Source organism: Ornithodoros turicata, chromosome 6, assembly GCF_037126465.1.
Source record: "Ornithodoros turicata isolate Travis chromosome 6, ASM3712646v1, whole genome shotgun sequence".
Lineage (NCBI taxonomy): Eukaryota > Metazoa > Arthropoda > Arachnida > Ixodida > Argasidae > Ornithodoros > Ornithodoros turicata.
The window spans coordinates 13,267,211-13,294,034 of NC_088206.1; the positions used below are offsets into that span (position 1 = coordinate 13,267,211).

At 45.1% G+C, this 26,824-nt stretch overlaps 2 protein-coding genes and 1 long non-coding RNA gene across 5 annotated transcripts; 2 read left to right on the forward strand and 1 right to left on the reverse strand.

Annotated features, from left to right (window-relative positions):
- Positions 1–156: 156 nt before the first annotated feature.
- On the forward strand, positions 157–10,120 carry LOC135399151 (protein NEDD1-like). Of its 2 annotated transcripts, XM_064630893.1 has the most exons (15): positions 157–527; positions 621–715; positions 813–932; positions 1,021–1,164; positions 1,375–1,601; positions 2,046–2,247; positions 2,350–2,434; positions 2,591–2,715; positions 3,775–3,859; positions 3,938–4,011; positions 4,775–4,859; positions 5,909–6,171; positions 6,725–6,817; positions 6,940–7,048; positions 9,969–10,120. In XM_064630893.1, the coding sequence occupies exons 1-14, from the start codon at positions 398–400 to the stop codon at positions 7,000–7,002; spliced, it is 1,791 nt and encodes a 596-aa protein (XP_064486963.1). In that variant the 5' UTR covers positions 157–397; the 3' UTR covers positions 7,003–7,048; positions 9,969–10,120. The 2 variants fall into 2 exon arrangements, with proteins under 2 accessions (XP_064486963.1, XP_064486962.1); XM_064630892.1 differs by having other exon boundaries at positions 6,940–10,120.
- A 1,423-nt stretch (positions 10,121–11,543) lies between these two features.
- Positions 11,544–13,114, reverse strand: LOC135399154 (uncharacterized). 2 transcript variants are annotated; one of them, XR_010424202.1, is made up of 3 exons: positions 12,887–13,073; positions 12,314–12,813; positions 11,544–11,727 (listed from the first exon to the last, which is right to left on the reverse strand). It is a non-coding gene; the product is annotated as an uncharacterized LOC135399154 (long non-coding RNA). The 2 variants fall into 2 exon arrangements; XR_010424201.1 differs by lacking the exon at positions 11,544–11,727 and having other exon boundaries at positions 12,281–12,813; positions 12,887–13,114.
- Positions 13,115–14,305: 1,191 nt separating this feature from the next.
- Positions 14,306–20,100, forward strand: LOC135399155 (uncharacterized). Its single transcript, XM_064630894.1, has 5 exons — positions 14,306–16,483; positions 16,546–16,800; positions 18,061–18,384; positions 18,451–18,636; positions 19,464–20,100. The coding sequence occupies exons 1-5, from the start codon at positions 14,380–14,382 to the stop codon at positions 19,661–19,663; spliced, it is 3,069 nt and encodes a 1,022-aa protein (XP_064486964.1). The 5' UTR covers positions 14,306–14,379; the 3' UTR covers positions 19,664–20,100.
- The last annotated feature ends 6,724 nt before the right edge of the window (positions 20,101–26,824 follow it).

Sequence of the window (26,824 nt, forward strand, 5' to 3'; positions counted from 1 at the left end):
AGGAGCGCAATAGCAGCTATATTTTTGCGTTTTTTCACTATACCTTACTGATTTTATGAATTTAAATTTAAATGCAAATTTAAATCATGATGTAATATTTATTATATTTTGTGCATCGCTCACTCTGGTGACCAAATAATGAAAGGCTATAAAAGGCGTACGAAAGGCGCGTGAATTTGTTCTTTCTTGGGTCCGTAAAAGTTTTCTTCCGAGGTTACAGGAAGTTGTCAGGCAATTTCAGCATGTCAGAAGATGCATGAAAGTCACACAGGTGTTCTGTAACTGTGTGTCATTAGGTCTGCATTAGTTCGGATGCCCCTTTTTGTCCTTCACTGACAGTGTGTGGTGTTGTCAGCTGACTTGCGCCAACTATCACATTCGCTCTGCGCGGGCAGACATGAAACAATTCCGCTTTGCAACCTCTGGAGATGACGTCCGAATATGGGACGCCACCACTCTAGAACTACAGCATAATTTTTATGCGTCGGCCTCTTCTAAGGCCCCAATTATTCGCTGGAGCCATGATGATATCCTTAGCGTTACCATTTGAGCCAAAATGATTTTTTTTTTGTCTTGTTTTTGTGTATGTTTGCGGCTTGTTCATTCTTAACCTTTCAAACGCGAGCAAATCCTAGCAGTTCCAAGGTCGGGTGACTGTGTTCATCTAACCTGGGTTCGTGGACAGACTTTGAGGCACGAAAATGTACACGTCAAGGTACTCGTACTGCAGTTTTTGCATATTCCCAGCAGACAGGTCGCTGTGCTGCTGTGTGAACCTATCACGTCTTTTTTTAAAATAATTTTAATTGCAGGAGAGTGTTTCTTCTGCAACTTACGCTACTGAAGTCAATCGCTACCTAGGGATTGGCTGTACCAGTGGCAATGTGTTAGTATGGGACATGAAGCGCAGCAAACCAAGGGGAACATATCAGGTATGACTAAAAACAATCTCTCTAACCACTTTGCCACATTTGTCTACACATGGCAGAATATTTCGGTTGCCATATTGTTTCCGTGCAGGCACCTCACAAAGGAGCAGTGACATGCGTCTGCTTCGGTGCTCATGATACTATTCTTGCTTCTGGTGGAGCTGATGGAAATATTGTTCTGAACAACGTCGTCGTAATGTCAAGCTTCACGGAGCTAGGAGCTATCCCCAGCACTGTAGGTCACGTTTGGTTCTGAGCAATTTTATTTTTCGCTGCTTTTGATGGCATATGTTCTGGCAAGTCGAATGGACGCCTTCACGTTTTCAGAACTCAAGGTCTGACCGGTCTCCTCAAGCGATAAGGACGAATCGTTTGAGGAGTTTTTTTTTATTGCTCTCGTGATGTTTTATTGCTATTTATTGTTTTTTTTGTTTGTTTTTTTCAGGTTATGCGCCAAGTTTCTTTTTCTCCCCTGCGGAGATATACGCTGCTGTCAGCTTCGAGCGAAGGACGCATAGACCTGTGGGATGCCGCCTCGAAGACGCACAGCCACTGCTTTTCAGGACTTCACGATGATTGCAAAGGCATCGCACTGTCCCACATTAACGACAGCTTCTTTCTTAGTGTCGGAGTTGAAGGAAATATTGGAATGTACGACCTCAGTACGAAAAGGTGGGCGTCATTCCTGCAATTCTGTAACTCCGCTTTGGGAAAGGGGCCTTAGGCAGGTGCACAATTGTGCAGAAGCAGAGTCTACTTCGCTAGCTTCATAAAAGTAGTTTATCGTTGCACCAAAAATATAAAAACTTGTTAGTGAGCAGCAGGCTTCCGTAGCACCTGCATGTTTGATGCATCGGGTAAAGCCCACAGCAGTGACGCCCCCTGCAGTGCAACATGGACGCGTCACCCTTCTTTCGGAAGGCTATACTACATTCTTTTCTAGAGACATAGCTGTGCCTCAGGTTTACCCTCTCGCACTCAAGCAGTGCGGATATTCTGTATATTTGCGGACAGTGATTGTGACGCTGTTCCTGTATTTCCTAAAGCAGAGACGAACCGTTTCAAAAGTAATGGTGGCAATACGTGGACTAATGATGACGTCACTTTTATTTTCAGAGTACAAAGGTCCATAGCGGCTTGTGAAGGTCTCCATTCAGTGTCATTCCTCCATGATGGAATCCACTTTGTGGTGGGTGGCGTTTCAGGCCAGGCTTATGTGTATGACCTGCGTCAGTCAGTGGAGCCTATTGTGGGCGCAATTCTTGCACATGCAGGTCCGGTCACCTCGATCTGCATGCAGCCCTTAGTGACGGATGAGGTGACTACTTTTTGCCACTTGTATTTTCGTTCTGGGTGATCACGAGACATTTTGTTGATCGTAATGTCCGATGCGTACCGTTGCCTTGTTTTCTGCCAACAGGAGACTGGGTTGAGCATAGGACAGCAAAGTGCCAGCTTCACCGTGAGGCCAAAGGAGATCCGAGCACCAATGACCTTGTCTTCATGTGCGTTATTTAAACCTTTCGCACCATATATGAGACAACTTGCCAACTCCTACAGGTCAATTTTGCCTGCATTGAGCCCAATCCCCTGTAGCTGTTATGTTTCCTTGGAGTATAGTGTCCTTGCATAGGACTGAGCACATTGTTATCTGCATGCAGTGATCCAGGTCCAGGGAGAAGGTGCCAGTGCCTTTTCGCCTGCAAATTCGACGGTGCCGTCATCACGTAGGGTGAGCACATCGTCACAGCGACTGAGTCTGGTGTCGACAGACTATCCTCGAGAGGTTAGCCCTTCTTTCGTTGTTGCACCCTTAATGTTGCACACAATCATTGCTAACCCTTGTAGGTACTTCGACTCTGCTCCAAATTATTGTTCAGCTGAGTACAGGTCTATCGGAAGTGCCTTCGAAAGAGAGGGGGGTGAGACCCCCCACAGCCTGGGCGCAAGAGGGGTGCCCCCCACGCCCCAACTTGCCTTCACTTTTTGACACTCCTGGTTAATTTCATATGGAGTAGCTTGCTTGGAAAGTTTCAAAACTTACGATCTTGATGCAAGCACAAAGACGTAGAAGGGCAGTCAAGTCCGTATTTGAAGAACACAAAGAAAGCAAAAACAAAACTTAAGACTTCCGTAGATTAATCGTATAATAATATTATATATATAATATATATAATAATTAATAGTATAATTTCATAGTATAATAAATCTACGATCATCTTCAGTGTTTTTTTTTTTTTTTTTTATCTTGATGCAAGCAAAATTTAGGTTATTGATGTCACATACATAGGGATGTGTGTAATTAGAGGCTTTTGTTAGACCTTTTCAGGGATTTTTTTAAAAAACCGTGGCAACAAAAATCTTGTTTTCTTTCTGGAGCTGTAGAGTAAGGCAACCGGGTGAAAAACCTGATTTTCAGGTGGAAAAATGAGAATAAATGAAATGCACTTCTCGCATTTTCACATGACCACGAGATACACAGTAGTCTTGCTGAAGGTGCATCATTGATGTTCTCCGGCTGCTGCTTCACCTTTCGTTAGCATACAGTAATCAGAACTTAATTCAGGGTGGTAAATTTGAATATTTGAACTAGAAATATAGGAATGTTTTGCATTTCTATATAAGTTGTAATAAATGGTACCAGCTGTATATGGCCCTGTCCATATAAAATAAACAGGCGAGAATAATGCATGAACTGCCCCTAAGTGACCATATGTATGTGAAAGATGATATTTGAAGCCATTTCTTAGACATTTCATAAGACTGTTTGGATTCAATAAAAAAAAAACACACACACACACACATTTCAAGCTCACGTGGTGACTATTCACTGTCCCGCTTTCAGGGTTACGATGCGTTCAGTCCTCTGACTTCTGCTGTGGACTCCAAGTGTCTTGATGACACTAACTTCAGTGTTCCATCGCACGCAGGTAAAGACATTATTGTACCGCATTAAACCACTTCCCTAATTTACTAACGTTTCATTTATTAATGTCTGATGTTTATAGGAGGCCCAACACCTCCTGGCTCAGGGCAGATGTTTTCAACTCCATGTGGTACCACCTCTGTCAATGGTCCTAAGGTAGACTTTTGATGAATACGCTTCAGTAATGCTACTAGTCCTCCCAACAAGAGTGCAAGATTAAAAAAAAAAACTCAGCGTTTATTCAGAGTAACGATATAATATATTTTTTTTTTTCATGTATAACGATATTGACACTAATTCAAAAAAACGATTAGCTTCAAATATGGATTTTATGAGAGCACTCCGCAAATAGCGTGCAATATTTACTTGACGAAATGCACCGAATAGGTCTACATTGATTGATAGGTAAGATTGATCAACAAACTGGGTCGACGTGAAAACACCGGTACACCATTGTGCGGACCGGTCTATTAAAATAATTTCAGCATCCATTTTTACCATCTTATAAAACGACCGAACATTTGAATGGCAGCATGCTGTGAATTCTCAAGGTCTTCATCTCGAGGACATGTATGTTCCAGCAAGATAGTGCAACCGTTATACTGCAGAAACAAGAATTTCTGCGAGAGAAATTTGTGTCATACCACACAATGCTGACCAGCAACATGACACTGTGCTACTTGTATCTTTGGTTTTTTTTTTTAAGTATCATGTCTGTGTCAGAAATCCAATGACCAGTGATAAAAATATCAACCAATAGTGATTCTTGAGCTGAAGCACGAGATTTGTCTAGCCACAGATGACACTGAACAGCAATTATGCGAAATTCTGAAAATGACATGCTCGAAATATGTGTTCTTTCATCTCTGTGTCTTTGTGACTCTGCGCATTGTAACCACTTGTGCGTTCTTTCCCCCAGGTGGTAGAAGAAGCTCCTCTAAGCCCGATTGACTCCGACTGTGAAAGTGTCGGTGCTGACAGGGGAGATTTTGGCAAATCTTCTGGTATGGTTAAGTTCTGTGCATGTAACTTCTTTTTTTATATATAGCAGTGACAGGTCAGCTGCCCAGAGGTTTGAGTTTCGTTGTCTAGATAGCGCTGTAGTTGTACTAGTAGTCTTTGTGCAGTATGCTGTAAACATATTTTTATTCGCGATTATTAATTTTTGTGAATGTCACAACCGCTAAAAAATTGCGAAAAATTGTACCTGCAAAAGCAGCTTGACGTTTATTCCACGAAGGGAAATGGCCCTGGAATCGTGAAATTACTCGCGAATAACCTTTGCAAATTACTGAATGTAGGATTCGCGAAAATTAATATGTCGCGAATAAAAATGTTTACAGTACTTCAATGCACTAGTGAGTGAATAAAATATTGTTTTGGAGTCCAGAGTAGCCCTTTTAAGAGGACAGTCTACTTAAAGGAGCCACAGGATGATATTCAACTGTAGGTGACGTGTAGATATTGTGAAAGATTGTACCCGGTGGAGGGCGTCCTAGTTTTTGAGATAGACAAGAAAGATGGACGACATGCTTGCACTTGTTTTGGTTTTACAGTGATGTAAGGGAGTGCATGAGCTACTGTACATTTGCAGACGTCGCAATAGTGTGCAACTGAGATAGAGGTGATTAGAGACTGTTTTTAGATATAGCTCCAGACTGTCCCTCTGAGGGCACCAGAGAGAAAGATAGGGAAAGAGTAAGAGAGTGTTTTTTTCTGTACAAATGGAGCGTACCTACAGCAACTGACTTCATCATTTTAAGGCATGCCTCAAACATTACTCATCTTAAAGGGCTTTTGTGACATTACCTTTAATAACTGAATCTTGCTTGAGCATGCACATTAATGTTTTATACTATGCAAAATACTTTTTAAATGTGTGTGTCCGTTTTGGGCTGTGTCTAACGGGCACAAACTGTAACAGACACTTGCATGAAACGTTTTTGATATTGTTAGACAGGAACGCAGCTGTCACTGACACAACAGTATTGCTATAAGAACACTCTACTGTTGTTGAGCATCAGCAATTTGTTTTACTATTTTTGCATTGCAGAACACAAGCAGTGTGGTGTTCCAGAATTTTGTCTTGGTAAAGTTACCCTCAGGGGCGACACTATGACAGAGGGGAGTGTCAACAACTCTAACGAAAATAAAGAAGATGCAGCCTCTCCAACCTCACAAGACTCCGGAAACAGCGATCCACCGCCATCAAATTCGGAGGAAGCGGAAGAATTTAGAGTGAAGTGCATGATACAAAGGTTTCGGGGTCTCTATGGTCTTGCAGACGACGACTCCGTTCTGGAAGCAGGGCAACTGGTGAGCCCCAATTTTTGCCTGCCACACTCGATGGTGCCAGTCGGAGTACAGGTTGTCTTCCGTGCCGAAGGAGCCGTGTAGGTTCTGGATAGGATATGTCATGGTATAGATCGTGCATGCAGTTGGAGGCGCCTAGCACACACCTGCTTGCGCAGAAAGTGAGAATTGAAGACGGGCAAACTGAATTGTCACGTTAATCTGTGGTTCTCATTGACGTGCCTAGTTATTATAAGGTGTAGAGGAAGGGAGTGCCTGAACTTCATAGATAACCATCAGGAATGTTCCTACGAAGGCTGTAGGCGCAGCAACCTCCATAAATAACATGGCGCCCGATTGACTTGTCGGCTTGGAAAGAAAGGGGGACTGTGGGCACCATTTGGGACAAGCACATTTGAGTCTGCAAGTGGTTGCAATAAAATCCTGGTGGTATTAAAGGGCACAAAATTTTCTTGAATACTGGTGATACTGATAGGTCATGCAGGATGTGAATGGTTGAGATACACGCAAATTGACAATGCATGATAGTGGTTCCTGTTGCTTTATGTTCTCACAGGCACCAATTATTCGTCGAGTCTTTCGCCAAGAATTGCATGACATAAAGATAAGCCTTCAAGCCCAACATCAGGCTGAAATGTCTGCGCTGAGGGTGAGTCGACGACAATGACTCTAGGCTAATATGCATGGAATGCAACTAACCTAGCCTAACACAACCCAACCAAACCTAAACTACTACTAAATGGTGCTTTATATATTATCTTTGTGTTCTAGGATGAAATTCTGGGTGAACTCCGCAGCCTGCGAGAGGAAATCCAAGACCTCAAGGAATTTTAAGTTGGCCTAAAGTCCCATAGACCTGAAGCGAGGAGAGTCTGGAACTGTACATACTGCTCAGCTTCTCTTTTCTTTTCTTTTTTTTATTCGCGCGCTATACTGTCTAACCATTCTTAATATTTCATGTTATATGTATATAGATGTCTAAATTATTTTAACTTTTTTAATACAAAATTTTAATGCGAACAGAGGTTAAATTATGAAATGCAAGTTTCTGACCTGTTCAGTGTTTATTGCTAGACTGGAGTGGTACTTGCTTTGACAAAGTGAATAATTGACAAAAGCAAAGAGAAATTATCATGTTATTTCATTATGTTATAAGCCAATTCAGTTCAATCTCCTACTAGTGTAATTTGGTTTGGCATTCATTTTTGCAGCGTTTTGGGAGGTCTCAAAAATTATAAACAATGGAAACCATAATAGTTAGTCGGAAAGTGTAAATTATACTGTTTCAGAAAACTTGATAATCCGATCACCTTATTCATTTGAGGTGTTTGATACAAAGTTATTGATCTTCCTATATCATACAGTTTTCGTGAAGGGCTTCTCAATTTCTGAAGCTCCCAAATATTGGACATAAAATATCGTACACAGCAATGCCAAGCACCACACGTAAATCTGGCATCTGAAAGAAAGATAAGAACACTGTAGATTTCGTTTGTAAGCGTACAACCTTTCGTGCGGTAGACCGCATTTCATCAGGTACCCTCGGGGTCGTTGACAACACCGATGAAATCAAGTGCTTCACTGCATGAAAGCTTTTTTTTATCCCTTGTGTTGACCGTGCTTGACAGAGTTCCCACAATTCCCCGATTTAAGAAAAAAGACCCGAGAGATTAATTATTCCGATTAGACAGCAAGTTCTAACGATTTAATCGTCGTCGACATGCACGCGGACGCCGCCATTGTTTCGCGTGGCCGTTCTGCAAGTCGGCTTCACAAATGACACGCGTGCGTTAGGAGAAGCGTGCTTTACAACTTGCGTGCGCCTGTGCAACTGTACCCCGCTTGTCCGTGTGAGATTCGCGTCGTCTATGGGTCTGTTGCGGACCGCGTTGTGCGGCGGGATCTAACGAAGGTGGCAAGAGTTTAGAGTTGGCTTTCCTCATTGACAACCATCATCAAGTGGAAACCACAGCATTCATGTTGTGCACGAAATCTTTTAACTCGACAGGGGAATGAGCCATTACTACCTTCGCCTTGACCTGGAACCAACTGCGAACCCTAGGCGCTTTATACGTAGTAAAATGAACAACAAAGATAATGTGGCCCGACGCGCAGTTCGAAGCTGAAACGGAGAAGACCATTATCGAGAGACCGCAGCCACGTAATAAGATCGTTGAGTACACACGAAGCCCTAGAAAGTAATGAAAAAGTCGGCACAAAAAACGTAGCTCTGATATGGACTCTAATTAACGCCTCAAAGAAAAGTGGGCTGCTGTATTTGCATGGACGTAGGTCTTTTGCAAAACCGCCCGTCCCTCGTGCGACACGTTGTTGACAGTGGTACCGCGAAGCCCGAACTTGACACCGTTCCTATCATCCCCCAGGCGTCGCGTTGGCGCTCGATTACGTGACCACGACTGATAAGTATCCCCCTTTCCCCTATTGAAACACACATGTGCCGCTGCAGTTGAACGCATAACGCTCCGGGACTTCTTCAAAGTGACAATGAAGGCGATGGAATACCTCTTTGTCGTCTTTGTTTTTGCCCTAGTTCGGCCGACCTCGTGTCGCTGCGAATGCGATGGCTTCTCGGACAAGCTGCAGAACATGGACGCAACGTTAAAGGACCTGACAGCCATTGTCCGTGCTCTGAACGTTGCTGTAACGTCTTTTGGAAAGAGGTTGCACGACCTTGAACTGGCTAAACTTCGGACAGGATATCCTCGCGAATCGGCGACTGTGCTGGATCGTCTCTACGAGATAGAGAAGGCTGTAACCGTGAACGATGATGTTCTCGAGCTTCTGGGCTCGTCTGCAGCTAAGAACGACGCTTCAGCGGACCAAGTTCCAGCAGGGTTCGTTGACACGGTGGACAAGACTAAGCCTAACGAGACGGTGGGTAGCCCGCTGAGGAGGTGGAAAAGAGGATTGATGCTGGGTGACGTGTTGAGGATTCTTGCGGAGCAAGTGGTTGTTACCGAAAGAAACGTGTCCGATACGTTTACCAGGGTACAAGACCTGGAGGAGTCCAGGAACGCAGCTGTTGGTCGGATGCAAGCCCTGACAGGTGCGACGGAGTCCATACAGAACGACGTGCTTGCGTTGAACGCGACCGTGGACAGGGCACAGGAGTACATTCTCACAAGTGTACGAGCCTTGAACGCAGGTGTCTTCGAGGGCCTGTTGAGATTGAACGTGTCTTCCGTGGCACGTGTCGTGTCGCTCGATCGGAATTTATCGAGGCGCATCGGACTGATCAACGAAACAATACACGACGAGTTGAGTAGCGTGGAAGCGTCGTTGAGAGGTGACTTGAATGTGCTCAAGGACAAGGTTGAAGTGGTTGAAAAAATAACGCAAGATATTGCTGCGTCACGAGGCTTTGCTTTGCCAACAGGCTCTTCAAACCCTTTTGTGGACATGTTTGCAAAAAAGTGGGTGCGTTAATTCGTTAATGCGTGGCTGCGATTTGGTGGTTCATTCGGCATTCCGGTGTGATTTCTAAAGAAAGTTCCAGAATATTGTATTCCTCCAACGATCTTGTACGGATTATATATTCGGCGGTGATGCCCACGGTGCATCCCCGATGGAACCGATGCCATTTACTGATGTCTGCAAATTTCAAGCGTCAATTTTAACCTCCCAACCCCTGCTGATAGTGACGGGTGTAGATGCTGTCTATGTATACAAAACAAACTTTTCTAGCTAGTACGGAAGTAACAACGGTCAGTGTGCAGTGTTTCTATGGATTTCCAGAATAACTATCGGCGTGGCCCTTGATGCGGAAGTGTTCCGTGCAGGAGACACTCGACACAATCATGCCCGCATTCAGCCAGACGAGCCCGTCTTCAGACTGTCTCGAGAAGAAAGTGCCATCCGGCGACAGGAAAAGCGAAGAACTTAGTAGAAAGCGAAGTGAATGCACGAATGAAAATAAAACACTAAAAGCCAGCATGACGTAAATGAAATAACATATGGTGACGCACACATATCGATGGGTCCGCTGAGAACAAGGACAAGACTAAGTGGCACAGTGTGAACTTTATACATGCTGTATTACGAATTCGTCCTTGAAGGACTATGAAAGGATATTTGACAAGCGTACGATCATTTTCAATTCGTTCCTCTGTACTAAAGTATTAAGCCTGTGAAATATGAAGTTGAAAATCGTTGAAAATATATCCCGCTTGCGAGCAGATTGGAAAATTTGCAAGCAAGCTCGCAAACTTCGCCATGAAATAAGTTTTAATTTGACCTGGAGCTAAGGTCGTATCTAATTGTTGACACAGAATCCTACCAGAAGCGTAATGTAGCCGTTGATTGTCAGCACGTGTATCGGAGCAAGTTTTCCTCTGTGCTGCTGCTTCGTCAGAAAGCGGCTCTGTCGGTGGCCTTTGGGGAGCAATTTGCGTTTTGCCATATTTCTACCGATTTCAACGGCAGATATACGACGTCGTTGTTGCCCAAACCGAACCCATGCACTCACGTGGTCCCGCGGCGTGTGTGCTCCAATTGGCTGCGAGGACTGGACGTTCATGACGTAAGCCCGCTTCGAAGGGATGTATATCCGGCGGTCACGTCCCGCTATTTATCTGCGTGGTAACTGCGTGAGGGATCACGAGAACAGTTTCCGGCAGAGCACTCTGAATTCGCGAAAATCATTTCATGGTCGCGTTAAAGCAGCAGTGAGGTGACATTTAACGCTAGAAACCGTGTCTCATTCGTCAATGTGTCCATCAGAAGACCATGAAAAATGTTTTCGCTCTGCAGTGTATTGTCACTGCACAATCAGGCTTAGAAAGAAGGTCGGAGAAAGCAGCCGCGGACGGCTGGCTTCTTCATTTTGTTCTCGGCTCACGCGCTGCCGCGCTGGTCCGTCTACGTCACGAGTGGCATACCGGGAAGGGGGGGGGGGACATGTGACGTCACGATATTCCCTCCTAGAAGCCTCGCGCGGCGCGCTTCAGGTCGCTCGCTCGCCGCTGGAGCCCCAACAGCCGAAAACAAAGGAGTATCCGTGTACTCACACGAGCGACATTCCTCAGAATACTCCAGCGGAAGATGGTCATAACGTCATTAAAACGTCATACACTCTTAATTTTTTTACACCCTTTAGGGTGTAATAAGGGTGTAATCCCAAAGTGCGATAACTCACTCCCTTTAGGGTGTAATATAACACCCTTTTCAACCGACTACAACCTCAAAAAAGGGTGTAATTTGATACTTCAAAAACACCCTTTAGGGTGTAATCCAAAAGTGCTATAACTCACTCCCTTTAGGGTGTAATTTAACACCCCTGGTAATATTACACCCTTCAAAAAGGTGTTGTCAAGTAATACATGTGCTACTTGAGGGATAGATGCTATAGTTCTCACAAATGCCAGCAGCCAGAAACTGTGAATCTATGTACATGTACGCAGTCCAATAAATGAGGAGTTGAATTACTCATACATAATTCAGTATATCAAAGTGTGCCAAAGCTTAATGTGCCCTCAAGGAGCAGCGAAAGAGCGAGCAAGGAGCAGCGGCTTTTTCGCTTCACAGGTTTTCTTGAATGCTCTGAAAAAAAAAAGTCATATTGGGCTGGACATGTACTGCTGGCGACATACTGTCTGTCATTTGGGTTTCATGGTTTCGCTGCTTGCTGCGGCATGCTGCAGGCAGTGAGTAATGAACTGGCACAGCAGATTTTTCCCGACCTGCCTGCTGCTTACTACTTGCAACGACTCTTCACAGAAGCTGCAGAATGCTGTGAAAGCCCGAAACCCAAACTTCAGACAAGTACGTCTCAAATAGGTACAATGTACATTCTAAACCCATTAACGGATAGGTGCCGCTTGATCAACTGGTACATTTCACAAAAAGTGCACCAGATGACTTCAAGAGGAAGCCTGCGAAAGCTGTAGGTGCCCTGTGCCCCCTGAGACAACTGGTACGACATCGCTGCTGACGTCGGGAGCCACAGTGTACCGGACGTAATGAAGGAATACTTGTACCAACTAATACGCGAGACACATTATGCCTTTCGAGTTCTCTAACAGAAAATGATCTCCAGGCTTCGGGGAAAAAAGAAGAAGAAAATAGGGGAGAAAATCCACCAAGGACATTGAACTTGAAACACCAAATTTTATTGGCGTGCACATACCTTTAAATTTCATCCAGTACATCATCGTTGGCTGAATGGAAAGCATACACGGTTCACTAATCCCAACACACACACATGAAGCACACGTTGCATGGACACAACCCCTCCGATGCACCAGGCTGGCACTGCAAAGCTCAACCAAGGCCATCCTTAGTGACGAACACGACAGTTCCCCAAACGAAATGGCCGACGAATAATTGTCCGAGCATGTGGCACCAGACCCCTCTTCGATGTGAGAAGCAGTTGCAGTTTTGCACGCATATGCGTGACCGTTGAGACAGGACACTACCTGTAAAGAAACCGAAGTGAACATCACGCTGGTATTGTTCAAACGTTAATGCTAGAATATTACAGCTTTTTGTAACTCACGTCCTTGCAGTCGATACAGTCCCACGTTCACCTGTAACGAAAGAATACAATTAGCCTATCTTGTAATATAAATCGTCGCTTCACCGATGTAGCCGATCCACTCCTGCCGCCATTTGCAATGTGTCCATCGTCTGCAACAGAACGATTGTTAAACACAAGTAAAACGCAGGCGTCGTACGTTGCATCACAGCCAGGTTGACTTACCTTAAGCAGACATTAAACTTGTAATTATAAAGCAAGGATGTCGTCCTTTCAAAGGCGAGGTTGCAGCGCACATAACAGGCACGAACGCAGCGACGAATGCACTGCGGTAGAATACGCGGTGCCACGTCACTCCTCACGGGCGGAGCGCGGAACAACGTAGTACGCTCCAGCGAAGGCACACATATTCAGCCGGCACACGAATTATTCGACAAGCACACGAGTATACGGCTCAGGAGGCACACATATTATTCAGCGGGGCACACATATTTGTCGATAGGGATCGTTGAGCTTGCTATTTGATAGCTGCTACGGCTGCTTCCAGACGGTTACGGCTGTGTACCGGCTGTACTTTCTGACGAAACTTTTTTAACCGGCACATGTTCGTCACAGGATTTAGAGTATAGACTCAACATTTCTGCTGAGGTGCGCTATTGTATGCATCTGTAGGTAACATGAAGCATATCATTGTGCTTTCAAAAGAAATGCAGTTCATGTAAAAGCTCCATGCCCGGTACACCCATTTTACGCCTCTTTTACACCCGAGCTCAGTGGACGTTGTAAATAAGGTGTTACGTTATTACTACACCCATTTAACACCCCTCATTCCAGCATGTTTCTTCGAGCTGGTGTAATTTGGGAGTAAAAATTAGTTTACACCCCAGTTACACCCGGATTACACCCTAAAGGGTGTTATAAATTTAAGAGTGTAGCTTTCTGCTCTCACGCGAGCGCTCAACGTCGTTTCTTCACGTGCACTGCTAAACGTGGGAAATATCCTGCGACGTAGCCACAAGATATTCCGTAGCAGTCGACAGGAAAAGATGCTGGCGGTGTCACCTGCTAAGTGTCGTCTGGTAAATGCGCAATACGCCACTCCCGATATGCCGGCACCATGTGAATGCTGGACATAACACGGGGCAGACTTCGGCCCAGCGAGCAGTTTTTTTGCTTTTTCTTCCACTATAGGACCTTCCGTGAGGATGTCGCTTATCTGAATACACGGTACCTCAGCGCTCCTTTAAGCTTTAGTCATAAGTTCATGCCGTAAACTCGATTGTTTCTTGACTTTCCTTTTATGGTTGGATAAAATTTTTCTTGGATAAAACTTTCAAGCTGTTTCACATCGGTGTCGCGTCGCAAACACACTTGCACAGGCGCGTTTATTCCGTTACGTTATTTGTTCCAGAAACTTCTTTCTTGAAGCCTTCCCTCGTTGCGAATTTTCTGTCTTCCGGTCTCCCTTTCCTTTTTTGGCACAAAGATCATGTAGGCAGTACGTCCTGATGCTGCCTCGTAAGCTACGCGTGTCAGCGACGCAGTGACACCGTCATGGAAATCCCACGAAGAGAGAATCTCTCTCTCTCCTTTACAGGGTCTTGTTACGTGATAAGATTCTCCAAAACGGTCGTCTGTTTTCAGTATACGGACGCCATCTTGTAGGAACCACGCACTTCTCCTTGTTCGACCGCGTTCCCTTTCAATCCTTTCCATGTATGCTTTCGACATCAACTGGAAAAGACGAAAGGAAATGCGTCTTCCTTAGATCTGCCAAAATGAGTGTTCTGCGGGTACTCGTTCTTGCCGCATTTCTTCGGTTAGGTCGTGTGTTGTGTTCATGTAGCTGCGAAAGCATGTCAGCGAGGATGTCGCACATCCAAGGACAAGTGGACAGCTTGAGACAACTGGTCAATGTTCTCAACATGAAGGTAGGAGACATGGTTAAGAAGGACCACGAAAGTACTATGGCTGAGCTTAGGGGTTGGGGCCAGCACATGCCTAACACGATTCCCGTAATGGATGTCAGCGTCAAGAAAGAAATACAGAAACTAGACAAAAGAGTCACGGACGGTAAGGAGAGGCTAGACTTACTCGAAAACTATATGCTGGTGTTGAGGAATGATAATGTGAATTTTTCGAATGGAATCAGAAAAGAGATGAACGAGACATTGATGACAACAGTGAAAGAACTCAGAGAGGAGATAATAAACGGTGTGATAAGTCCTAAGTTGAAACTGATAGAAGAGCTATCACGCATACCTGACCGCTTGGAGAAGATGGAGAAATGGATGAAGGTTGACGGGGCAGTTCTCCAGCTTCTAGAACCGTCAGATGTTGTGGAAGGTACCACGGAAAGTGTACTCGAAATTTATTTTGTGGACACTTCAAATTCGAGCGGTGGGAATTTCTCCGTGAACGTCACTGGAGACGGACATATTGTGTGTGCTTCTGGTACTAGACTGAGTGCTACTGAAGATGAGTGCCTACCTGCTGCAGCGAATGATACCGAATCCTTTGGGGACACTACGGACATGGAGAAGACATTAGATCAGAAGGAGATTGATGCATCTTTGAGACAGGCGCTGAATTCAAGCGGTGAAAATTTACCTCTGAACGTTACTGAGGACGGTGGACGTGTCGCGTGTGCCTCAAATGCGAGTCGGAGTGCTCCTGGTGAATGCTTAACTGCTGCAGCGAATGAGACTGAGTCCGTTGGCAACGCTACGGACATGGTAGGGACGTCGGAACAGGAGAAAATACACGTATCATTGGGACAGGTGCTGAATGCGCTTATGGCGAAAATTGATGGCATTGAAAAAAGAGTTGTGGCCGTGAGTGCTCTGGAAAACGAGCTCGCTGTCTTGAGTGAGAAGATGAATGTTGTGGAACGAAATGTCTCAGAGTTAAACTTTCAAGATCGTCGACTGAATTCAGAAGCATCCACTGAACAGACTCTGCCCCTGGCTGTCCAATTGAGTGAGCTGGAACCCGGAGCTTGTGTTTCGATTTCAAATTTCAATAGTACGGTGACAGATCTAGAACTACATGTGCAGAACCTTACTGATCGTGTTGAGCACGTCGAAGAGCTACGGCGAAATGAAGAAAATGTGTTTGAAATGCTGATGCTCCAGAGAAATCGTACTCACAAAGCCCTTGCTGAAGCCTTTTCTCGATTGTATACAATTGAGTCAACGGCCTTGGATTTTGAAGACTTCAAGAATGCTACCAACGATATGATGCACAATTTAACAGATATTACTGGGGTTTTATTAGCACGTGTCCTTGAATTTAAGAAATCAGCAGAAATTGCTCATGAGAACATGACAGCTAGCATACAACAGCTGAGTGATAACTTCGAGCGTGACGTGTCGCTGCTGAATATGTCCATTGCTGAGAACGTACGTGTGTTGAGTCAGTCTGTCATGAAAGACGTCGTAAACATGAATCGAACCTTACAGAAGCGTTCCATCGAACTCTCTGCAGATGTTGGAGAAAGGATTCGCCAACTGAATACAACTCTTGAAGATGAAGTACTGCTTCTGAACGCGTCCATGATGAACAGCGTGGTGCTGCTAAACGATTCGTTAAAGAACGACGTGGAATTATTAAACGATTCGCTGATGAACGAACTCGAAATGCTGAATAACACCATGGTCGAGCGTGTTGTCACCTTGTCGAAACACGTCGAGATGCTGAACGAGACGCTCAGAGATGAGTTAGACGTCGTCAATGTCTCTTTAGCTGATGGCATGGAACAGTTGAAGACGACAGTCATGAATATGGGGAATGGTCATCATGCTGTCCAGGGTTGGCATCCAAGTAAGTTATTACAAGGGCGAGGGACAGACAGCGTTGAGCCACAAAAACCGCGTACTTTGCAGACGACAGTCTTCCTTGTCCTGGACTGCTTTTCTTGGGCCGAAGCAAAAACCTCGTCTTGACAACAGAAAACGGCACTTTCCGGTCACCAAATCTACCGGAAGACCCAATTCCAGCAGAGCGTCGTGTGGTCTTCCGTTGTGAGCACCCAGGGCTCTTCCAGCTCAAAGGGGAGCAGGTCCTCAAGTGCTTTTCGGGCCGGTGGAGTTCTAGGCCTCCCACCTGTGAGCCTCTTCCCACGATGGAAGAGTTACGGTGTACGTAAGCCAGCTCAAACTTGTACCGAAACTCCGTTATGGTCATTCGCGTTCCTGGTTTGAGTTTCTCCGCGAAATATATTAGAAAGCCATTTAACGTAATTACTGGGACTGCGGCTGGATTTTGTGTCCGTTACGAATCAGGGGTTGGTAGACAGTATGCCAAATTGACTGGAGGAAATCAACGTTTTAAAACAGGTCACTAAAAGCCGTCCCACAAGAAGCGTACAAAAGTCTGTATGCCACTTAGTATGTACATTGTTATAAACGTTGTGTAATATTTATTGACGGATTCTCTTTTGACAACGATAACTGCGGTGCGAGGGCCGACGTGATCAGCATGCGTTCAAGCTTCAGAGGTTTCGTATGTTAAAGGAACTGGCAGCGTTTTGTTGGCTGTATCAAGTGTATTTAGGTTGTGCAGAAACGTAGCATTGGTAGTATCTCTGCGTAGCATCGACACGTTTAGGTCCCTCTTGTCCACGGCTCACAGGGCAGTTCCCACACCCGACTGTGTGCAACAAGTATTTAAATTGCTGGAATGGAGCCGCTGTAACGCAGGCATGTGGTCCAGGACTACACTTCGATGCTGCGCTCAAAGTCTGCAACTACCCTGAACGAACAACATGTGCGGAAGAAGTTCAACAAGGTGGCTGATGTCTGATGATATATCTGCACTTGTCGTGTGCATGGCATGTGCACGAAAGATACGTTTTCGAAGAGCACGGTCGAAGACAATTTTCCACAACAATGCGCACGCCCTTTTTTTTTTTGTGTGTGTGTGTGTCTGTATTTGTGAGTGCAAAAGCCGTATGCTCTTTCTCCTAGAAAGCGTTACCTGAACACCTTTACGGAACAATTATCCTTTGCGATTTATCGGGGCATGTTCTGGTTGTTACGGTTTCTCGTTAAAAATATCCCATATGTTTTCTTTATTTTTTTAATGTTTTTCTTTATCTGGATTTATTATCTGCATGGCTGCTTCCAAGCAGGTATGTGAAATATGTCGAAAAGAAGTTACAGGTTAGAACACGCCGATATTTCAAACAGAGATTGTTGAAATGTGCATGTGAAAAAGGCATGTGGAATTTAGACTTCAACATTTCGAGTCGCACTCTAACGCGCATGCTACATGCTTAGGCAGCATTTACCTTGCCAACAGTGCGCACTTACACTGGACTTGTTTGCGAGAGCTAGTGTTCGCGTGCAATTATCCCGTGTTGCGTTATTACTTACCCTTTCCAACGTCTCTCCCTACAGCTAAGAAGGTCCTCAGCAACCTCCCATCGATCACGTATAACGCTTCAGAGCGGACGGGTCTTGTCATAAACAAGTACGGGGTCCTCGTGGTTACTCCAGGGGTAGACTTCGAGTTGACCTGTCTCTATCCGAAAAGTCAGGGCTTTGTCACATGGAAGCACAACGACACTGTCATCAAGCCTCCTGCTGCGGCTTGGGCCAGTGGCGCTGACTCTGATTACGCCTTCATGCTGAAGGTCGCCGAAGTCCAGGAGTCGAACTCTGGAACTTACACGTGCGTGAGCCCAAGCGGACAAAGCCATAGCGTGGAAGTCCAGGTAGAAGGTAAATTATGGACGTTGCTTAGGGAATGAAATCTGGTTGGCCTGATGTTGCTATTGTCTTTATAAGGTGTGCAATGTGATCGTCTGGAGGCACCAGGCAACGGAAGCATTGAGATCACCAAAGGTTCTACCACGCTGGGATCCCGAATAGAGTTTCATTGCCATCTTGGATTCAGGTTGGCGGGCGACCGAGAGGTCACTTGCGTGTCGCCCGGTGTCTGGTCTGCGAATGTTCCTGTCTGTGAAGCAATAAGTACGTCATCTTTTACACTCCCTGAGGCATTTCCTAGGCAAAATGTCATTGTAATTGATTGACTGATTGTCATTGTAATTCTTGCAGCACACTTCAGGTGTTTCTGTGAAGGAAAGATGCGGAACTGACTTTGATTGTGCTCGCTGCAAACTGCCAGTGATTTAGAGATGCGTGAAGCATTCTTACAGTTCACCGTTCGGCGTATAAGTCCCTTTTATGGTGTCTAAAATGAAAAGTGTGCCGCCAGCATGTATTTTCCTCCGCCGCATTCCTCGTCCGCAAAGCCCTGCCAAAAGAAATGGTATGACTTGACAGAATCTCCGAGCATCTGTCCCCATAGAGAAGTTCCCGCAGGGTGTCTTCTGCGTCCCCACATTCCTGAATTTCTCTAATGCCATCATTACTGCTCTCCGCACTGCTCCCAGTTATGAAGTCACTGTGTGTTGACCAAACAGCGTGTCACACTAGCCGGATATTGAGAAGTTCGAGTTGTATCTTTCAGTTTATCATCCCAGACGCGTGTGTCTTTAGTCGTGCTTAGCCTAATTAAGAACGAAATGGTTGGGCTCCGCCCCACCCTTTTTCCTATTGGCTACAATAGATATAGCCGCGTCACTCTACGTCGCAACAAATAGTGACCCGAGTCGCCGACACCGAAACTACCGACGAAACCTAGTGGTGTTTTGTAGTATAATTTCTCCGGCGGAGTAATTGCGTTATCGTTGACGAACTACATTTCATGCTGTTCACGGGTTACTTTTATCAACAGCTTTATCAACCGATCTTCATCGCAGGTTTTCCACATCCGGTTATTTTCTGTATTCCAGATGACTACGTTCCGCCGCGCACTGCCTGCACCCCGCCGAAGTTGACCAGGGTGAACCTGGGAATCGTCCCTGTTCAAACCTTTTATGCAGACAAGGCCAAAGTATCTTTTGTCTGTAATGATGGCAGACGACCCGTCGGAAAGGCAACTTCTACGTGCATGAAGGGACGATGGATGGGCACAGAACCCATGTGCGACTGATCAACTTTGGGACGTGGACGTTGCGAATCATGCATATAGTGTGGCACATTCTGGTATCCTCAGTGTTGTCTCGTTTATTCTTGTGAGTTGCAGGAGTAGATGAACGTGTCTTCAGTTATGGACCAACAGTTATGGACCAACTGCCGCAGGGAAAGCTACAGTGCACTTGGGGACACTTTTGCTTTCCCCACTTCAGGATCGTTATACAAGGAAGCCAAGGGGACAAAGTGAGCTGGGCCCCAAAGCGCTTGGGTACCCTATTTTAAAACTCCATAATGTACTAAGAATAGCGTAAGGATGGTGTCGACGTTGGGGAATCGTCGTCTTCGTCCTCAGGTAGGATGAGCCGGTGCGAACTTGTCTTTTATTGTAACCCTCGTGTATTGGTAGCTGGAAGTGTGAAAGTTTTAAGGCAATAAAGGAATACATCAGGTGTAGTTTGAGAGTACTATTCCAGTCGTTGTGACCCTTGGGACTCAATGGATTCACAATAAACGAAGAGGGTAGGGAACGGGAGCGGGGGACATTTCCAAGTGAGTATGTGCATTAAGTTTCGTGGCCCTATACGTCGAACTTTACTGGAAATGGCAGTTTACCTCATTTGGAGCTCTTTGTTGTTACGATGTGTGTACTCTTGCGTGTTTCGTACGCACGTGCGCTGAAATCTGGCGAGGTATCCCCAACCCAAGGACATCAGAGTAACACATTATAAGAATTTTGTATCCTGCCAATTCGGCCAATCGATGGCGAACTCGGAGTATGATTAACATGTTTTCTACTTTGTCTCAATAAATTATCTTTGATCCAATGGATCCTGCTTCAGGCGCGAAGGCGCCGTTCACTGTGTGCTAAGAGAATAAAACACTGAACAATTAACAGATGTGTGAACATCTCGCCGTCTTTTCTTCATTCTCACGCGCAGACACAATACATGCTATTCACAGTTTCGGTTTCGCACAGCCTGGACACTGATACCGTTGTTGAACGCTTGTTTCGCAATTAGACGCATAACATATGGCAGTGTATTCTTGGGTAGACATAGATGGGGCTATGATAATGGTATATAACTCATTAAGTCATTTGTAGTGGTTACGCGACTGAAATACACAGCAGATATCTTCGCAGACGACAGGCCAGCAAAGAGCGGTCTGAAGCAGACGACACGTTTCGCATATTTTGTACTCACTGTTCGTGGCAGGTGGGTTTCACACATTTTTTATTGCTGTTTAAAACATTTATTTTATGTAGTCTTGTATCACCTTAGTGGACTTACCAAACAGGTATACATCGTATACGTTTATTAGTTTGTCTCTCTCCTTTGCGTCTAACACGGTTTGAGTGTGTGCATTTAGGGTTAACAACTCTCCAGTTTTGTCGCTTCGTATCGAGGATCCGTTATTTGCCTGCAGACCCCAGAGCGTGGAATCCCCTAAAGGCTTGGAAGCCCTACACTAATGATCAAAAACTCAATTGCACACCTGCGCCGTGTCCGGCGGGTGTCCCTATAATCGCGAGTCTGAAAGGAAGCGACGGTGGTAAAGTTGAGGCTCCATCCAGGACTGCATCACGTCATAGAGGTGTACAGCATTGCAAGTTTTCTTAGAAAACACCTCAAAGTAGACAGGCTGGGAATTGGGGTGTGTAGTATCTGAAGGAAGCGACGACTTGGATTTAAATGCTTTTCACATTCCGCAGTCATAAATACCAAGTTGCATCTCTGTCTGTGTATAGCTCGCGGAGGAAACTGTCGCCTATATATGGAGTCAAAGTAAAAAGAAGGCTTTGATTATACCGAGCCGCACTCGCATTCAACGAGCATGTCGGAAAACAGGCGTGTGTTTTGTATGCCGATTCAGTTACAAAATTTCCAGTGTTTTCATTACGAACCTGTTTGCAGCCATGAAGCGGCCAAAAGGCTGCTGTCATATACTATAGGATGAGCGCATCTCGACATCGCTAATAATACCGAACTGTTTGACGTCAGATAGCTTCAATAAGCGGGATTATATATACTGGGTGTTTCAGGAACGTTTCACGTTCCACAGCTGAATAATTCGTAAACAGGTGGAGTTATCGAAAAGCTTTCTTTTCGGAGAGCATCCCTGAGACATCGGCCAAGAACTGAGCAGTGGGCGGCTCATTCTCTTACGCTCAATAATTAAATAAAACTCCTAAGTTTTAAATTTCACTTCGGACGGTTTCGGAATCTCTGTTTCGCTGATAGAAACTTCAAGCGAAAAATATTCCAGCACAGAAAATCCCTCACACTTATAGTGATGTCTCGAGTAATTAATTGGTTTCGGTTTACTCATTTCTTGCGCGGAGCAGCGTACCAGTGCGCTCTTTCGCTCAGCTATCTGGTGCCGCCTGGTTCATAAACGAGGATGACGGAACGGGATGTTCACTGAAAAGAAATATTTTCGAAAGCGCCACCTGTTTACGAATTATTCAGTCGGGCGTCCTTCGTGAATCATCTGGTATAAGATCTATGTCCTTTGGTATACACAAAAGTGCGCTATACGGTATCCTACGTTTAACAGCTAATTCACATTTAACGTTGCAGAAATACAGCGCATCGTGTCGCAGACGACAGCCTAGACAGGAGTGCGGTAACAATGCAGACGACAGTCATGTTCAGTTGCAGACGACGTGCTTCGCTCTTCGAGTTCCCATTGCTCATGACATGTGAGTAGCACAATTTTTATTATAGGTTTTAGAATAATTACATAAGGTATTTTTGTGTTACCGTCACTTGACTGACGGACTAGTGAGGTGATAGAGTGGGAATTGAAACACCATACCTGGAATGGAACATCTTGCAATAAAATTTTTCCTTTTTCCCAGATTCGCCACTGCGTGACACCTATACGTCGCTGTAGCGTTCATGCCCTATTTACTCTAGCTGGTGTCGACCGTGCCCACATGCGTAACCGTGACCGTGGTCGTGGTGTAAGTACCCAAATAGGGTGCCCATCCAAAAGTGTACCCTGCCCAAAGGTGCACATGCAGAATCATGTAAATAGAAAACGTGCTATACCGGCCGTTGGTTCAGTCATTGATATCCTTCTGTATTCCTGTGGCTGGCTTACGCTTTTCCTGTGTATTTCTTACTGTATATACTTGTTATGAGAATTGACTCGTTATCATGTGTACTAATCGAACGTTCAGACGTGTTAATTCGCAGGTCACTCTCGGATGCTGGTAAGCGTGGGGTACTTGCTATATTCACGTTCGAGTACCTGTTTCTATGTAGTTACATTGCTCTGGCTGGCAGGCGCCTTTCGTGTGTATCGATATTGTGCTTCTAGCGTGCATTGGCCCGTTATCATGTACACTATTCGGGCGTTCAAACGCGTTAATTCGCATGTCGATCTCGGGTGCTGGTAAGTGTGGGGCACGCTGTCGAGTACCTGCAGTTACATTGCTCTGGCTGGCTGGTACCTTTCCTATACATATGCGCTTTTCGTGTGCATTGGTTGGATATTGTGTGTACTAATCGAGCGTTCAGGCTAGTTAACCAGCTCCCGTGGCTCAGTGGTTAGCGTGCTGGCCATGTCACGTCGAGACTGGGAAGTACCCGGGTTCGAATCACGGTGCCGGCTGTGCTGTCTGGGGTTTTTCCTGGGTTTTCCTCAGACGCTTTCAGACATATGTCGGCACAGTTCCGCCCAGTTCCGCCGTTCTTAGAAGTCGGCCCAGGACGCACATTCCCCCAGGGCGTCAGTCGTGACGTTGCCCACATACGTGAGGCCGACAACGGCAAGCCCTATCACCACCCACCACCACCACCATCAGGCTAGTTAATTCGTAGGTTGCTCTCTGATGCTGCTAAGTATGAGGTACTTCTCCATTCGCTTTGAAGTACCTGTTTATCTGTAGTTCGTTGTTCTGGTTGGCTGGAGAGAGAGAGAGAAAGATACATGATGACGATGATATGGGGTTGGCTGGAACCTTTCACGTGTATGCTTCTTTTCTGCAGTTGGTTGGTTATCATGTGTACTAATCGAACGTTCAGACGCGCTAATTCGCAGGTCGCTCCCGGAAGCTGCTAAGTGTGGGGTACTTGCTTCACTCGCTCTCAAGTACCTGCTTACTTGTATTTACATTTTTCTGGCTGGCTGGCACCTTTCATGTGTGTGCTGCTTGTGTGCGTTGGTTTGTTATGATGTGTACTAATCGAACAGTCAGACGCGTTAATTCGCAGGTCGCTGTCGGATGCTGGTAAGTGTGGGATTCTTGCTTCAGTCGTTTCCGGGTACATGTTTATTTTTAGTTACATTGTTCTGTGGCTGGCTGGCACATTTCCCGTATATCTGATACAGTGCTTCGCGTGTGCATTTGTTGGTTAGCATGTGTACTAATCGAGCGTCCAGGCGCGTTAATTCGCAGGTCGCTCTCGGATTCTCGTAAGTGTGGGATTTCTTGTTTCACTCTCTTTCAAGTACCTGTTTATTTGTAGTTATATTGATCTTGCTGGCTGGCACATTTTATGTGTGTGGTTCTTGTGTGTTTTTGTATATTGGTTGGTTAGATGTGCACTTATCGAGTATTCAGACGCGTTAGTTAGCAGGCCACTCTCGGTCTCTTGTAAGTGCGGGGTACTTGCATCATTCACATTCGAGTACCTGTTTATTTGTAGCTACATTGCTCTGGCTGGCTGGCACCTTTCATGTGTGTGTGCTACTTGTGTGCATTGGTTGGTTAATTTGTGCACTAGTCGAGCGTTCAGACGTGTTAAATAGCAAGTCACTCTCGAGTGCTGTCAAGTGTGGGGTACTTGCTTCATTCACTTTCGAGTGCCTGTTTATTTGTAGCTACATTGTTCTAGCTGCCTGGTGCCTTTCATGTGTATCCGCCTTCTAATGTGGACTTTCTTACAGTTAGTGTAAAGACCGGTCCCGTATCATCATCTCTGCAGATGTGTATCTCTTGACTGGCACATGTGACACTGTGGTAAATTCCATCAAGGTTATGCGCTTACAAACACACGGCATAAGACGAAGCCGATTGCATCGATGGCTTCAGTAGCATAGCTAGTACAGTGGTAAGTTATTAATGCGTTCGCGTTAGAAGCGTCATTTCAAGGGAAAGTGTCGGTGTCGATCCGTGGTCAAAACGTGGAGAGAGAAGTACACTGTGTGAGAGAGGATGAGGGCAGTGGAGAGTTGAGAGTAACGAAAAGTAGGTCACGGAGCGGAAGCTAATGTACGCGCGCCGCGGCGGGCGACGTCGCGGAGAGGAGCACGTCTGGGGAAGCGGTCTTGGCGGCGCGCCAGATACCCGGGCGAGTCAGAACTGGCGGGCGTGGAAGGCACGTATGGGCTGAATTCAAGTCTGAACCGAGTGCGAGTGCCGTGCCAAGTAGACGCCAAAGGAAGACGGATTCTGAGCGAAGGCGACGGGCTGCCGAAGCCGAGGAATAACGCAAGCAACGTCAGGCATCGGATGCCGCTGCTCTGCGCCGAGAGCGGGCAAACGAGACGGAGGAAGAGCGAAAGCAGCGTCTCAAAATACGCCGCCGGCGTGGAGGAAGGCTTGCGCCGCTGTTCTGGCTGTGTAGTTAGTAACAGTTAGTGATAGTTAGTGGTGGAAGGAGGACAGGGGAGGACAGTGGTAGTGGGTGGGCCGGCTGAATGCTAACGCATTTCCGTCGCATTAATTACATTAATCGTCCTTCAATTTTTTCTGTTGCTTAGGCCACTCTTATCGAAATCGTACATACGCACCTAAGATAAACGCGCATGAGGATTCGAACCCACCACCTCCCAGTCTTCTGCAGGACCTTGGTTATCACCAACGAGCGGACGCCTTAGCCCACTCGGCCATGGCGCTGTTGTGTTGTTGTTTACGTGGCGCCGTTTAGACTGTTCCTGTGTTCTTCAGCGTTAAGTATGTGCTATTCACAGTATTAAATTCGTCACGTTTCTTGTTTTGATAGATTGTTTCGCTATTGCATGTATCTGTTGTTTACGTGTTGGCTAGGAGTTTCAGGTTTGGCTCTCCGTTAATGCTAGCTGTTGATTGTGATGTTTCTCATTATTTCCTTATGTCTATGCTATACACTTAATAACAAATTGATTAATTAAAAGTTGGCGTATTGTTGGAATAATCGACTTATCTTCCCTATTGCGCTCGAAATGTTCATAACTGTCACAAAACAGGCGTACGCCTCGTGTCTTCAACAAATCAGTGCAGATATTATTAGAGCTGGTTGTTGGCTAGGAGCCTGCTATGTGGTGAAGTTCATTTTTTTACATATTTTCTGTGTTGGATTCATAAAACAAAGTTTGTAGTGTAGGCTTGTAGTGTCTCTTTGAACGAAAATTGTATGGTGTTCGATTAGATTAAGTCACGAGGATGATTTTATGATAGTTAAAAAGATAGATTATTCTCCTCTGTTGTTTGGTTAAGAATATCTTCTTTGATTAAATGTGGTGTTATAGATTTTATTTCCTCTTGTGTTCGTGTCGTTCTTGTCGTTCGTGTCCCATGGTCTTCCACGGTCTCTGCTGTTCACAATTAATTACATACATCTATCGGCACTTGTAGTCATAATCCTGTGAGATTCTCTTTTAGATTATTATTGCTATAATTCAAGTATGATTGTTGATGTTAAAATGTCTCTTTTTTTTCATATTATCCAGTGTGCCCGCAGTATTGTATGTGTTATTGAAAGTAGATTATGATAATAAATGAGATTCTCTTTCAGGTTATTGGCGTCCACCGCCGTCTCAGTGTATGTATTATTGAAAGTAGAATATGATATTAAATTAGATTCTCTTTCGGATTATTGTTGCTATAATGGGGGTATGATTGCTGATATTAAAATGCATCTTTTTCAAATTATCCAGTGTGGCCGCAGTATTGTACGTATTATTGAATGCGAATGTAGTTCATATAATATCTTTCAGGTCGTTGGTGCTGGGCTCGCTAAGTGAACAATTGGTAAGCAATGTGATGAATGTTGATATCATGTTTTCTTTCAGAATCTGATGACTGGATATAATGAATAAATTACGTACATTCTTTACCTATACTGTCTTGTGTTTTTATTTATTCTGTTACAGGTCGTGAAGGTTTTTTTCGGCTGGGTTTTTCTCCTTCACGTGATTGGCATCACAATTGGCATTACAAAATTCCTAGCACTATTGGCTTTAATAA

Bases quoted from the DNA above. Each gene is read 5' to 3' on its own strand.
- LOC135399151 (XM_064630892.1), top strand. From the start codon at position 398: ATGAAACAATTCCGCTTTGCAACCTCTGGAGATGACGTCCGAATATGG. The intron at 4,012-4,774 runs GTAGACTTTTGA...TCTTTCCCCCAG, and splicing joins CCTCTGTCAATGGTCCTAAG to GTGGTAGAAGAAGCTCCTCT. The intron at 6,172-6,724 runs GTGAGCCCCAAT...ATGTTCTCACAG, and splicing joins TTCTGGAAGCAGGGCAACTG to GCACCAATTATTCGTCGAGT.
- LOC135399155 (XM_064630894.1), top strand. From the start codon at position 14,380: ATGCTTTCGACATCAACTGGAAAAGACGAAAGGAAATGCGTCTTCCTT. The intron at 16,801-18,060 runs GTACGTAAGCCA...CTCTCCCTACAG, and splicing joins CACGATGGAAGAGTTACGGT to CTAAGAAGGTCCTCAGCAAC. The intron at 18,385-18,450 runs GTAAATTATGGA...TGTCTTTATAAG, and splicing joins CGTGGAAGTCCAGGTAGAAG to GTGTGCAATGTGATCGTCTG.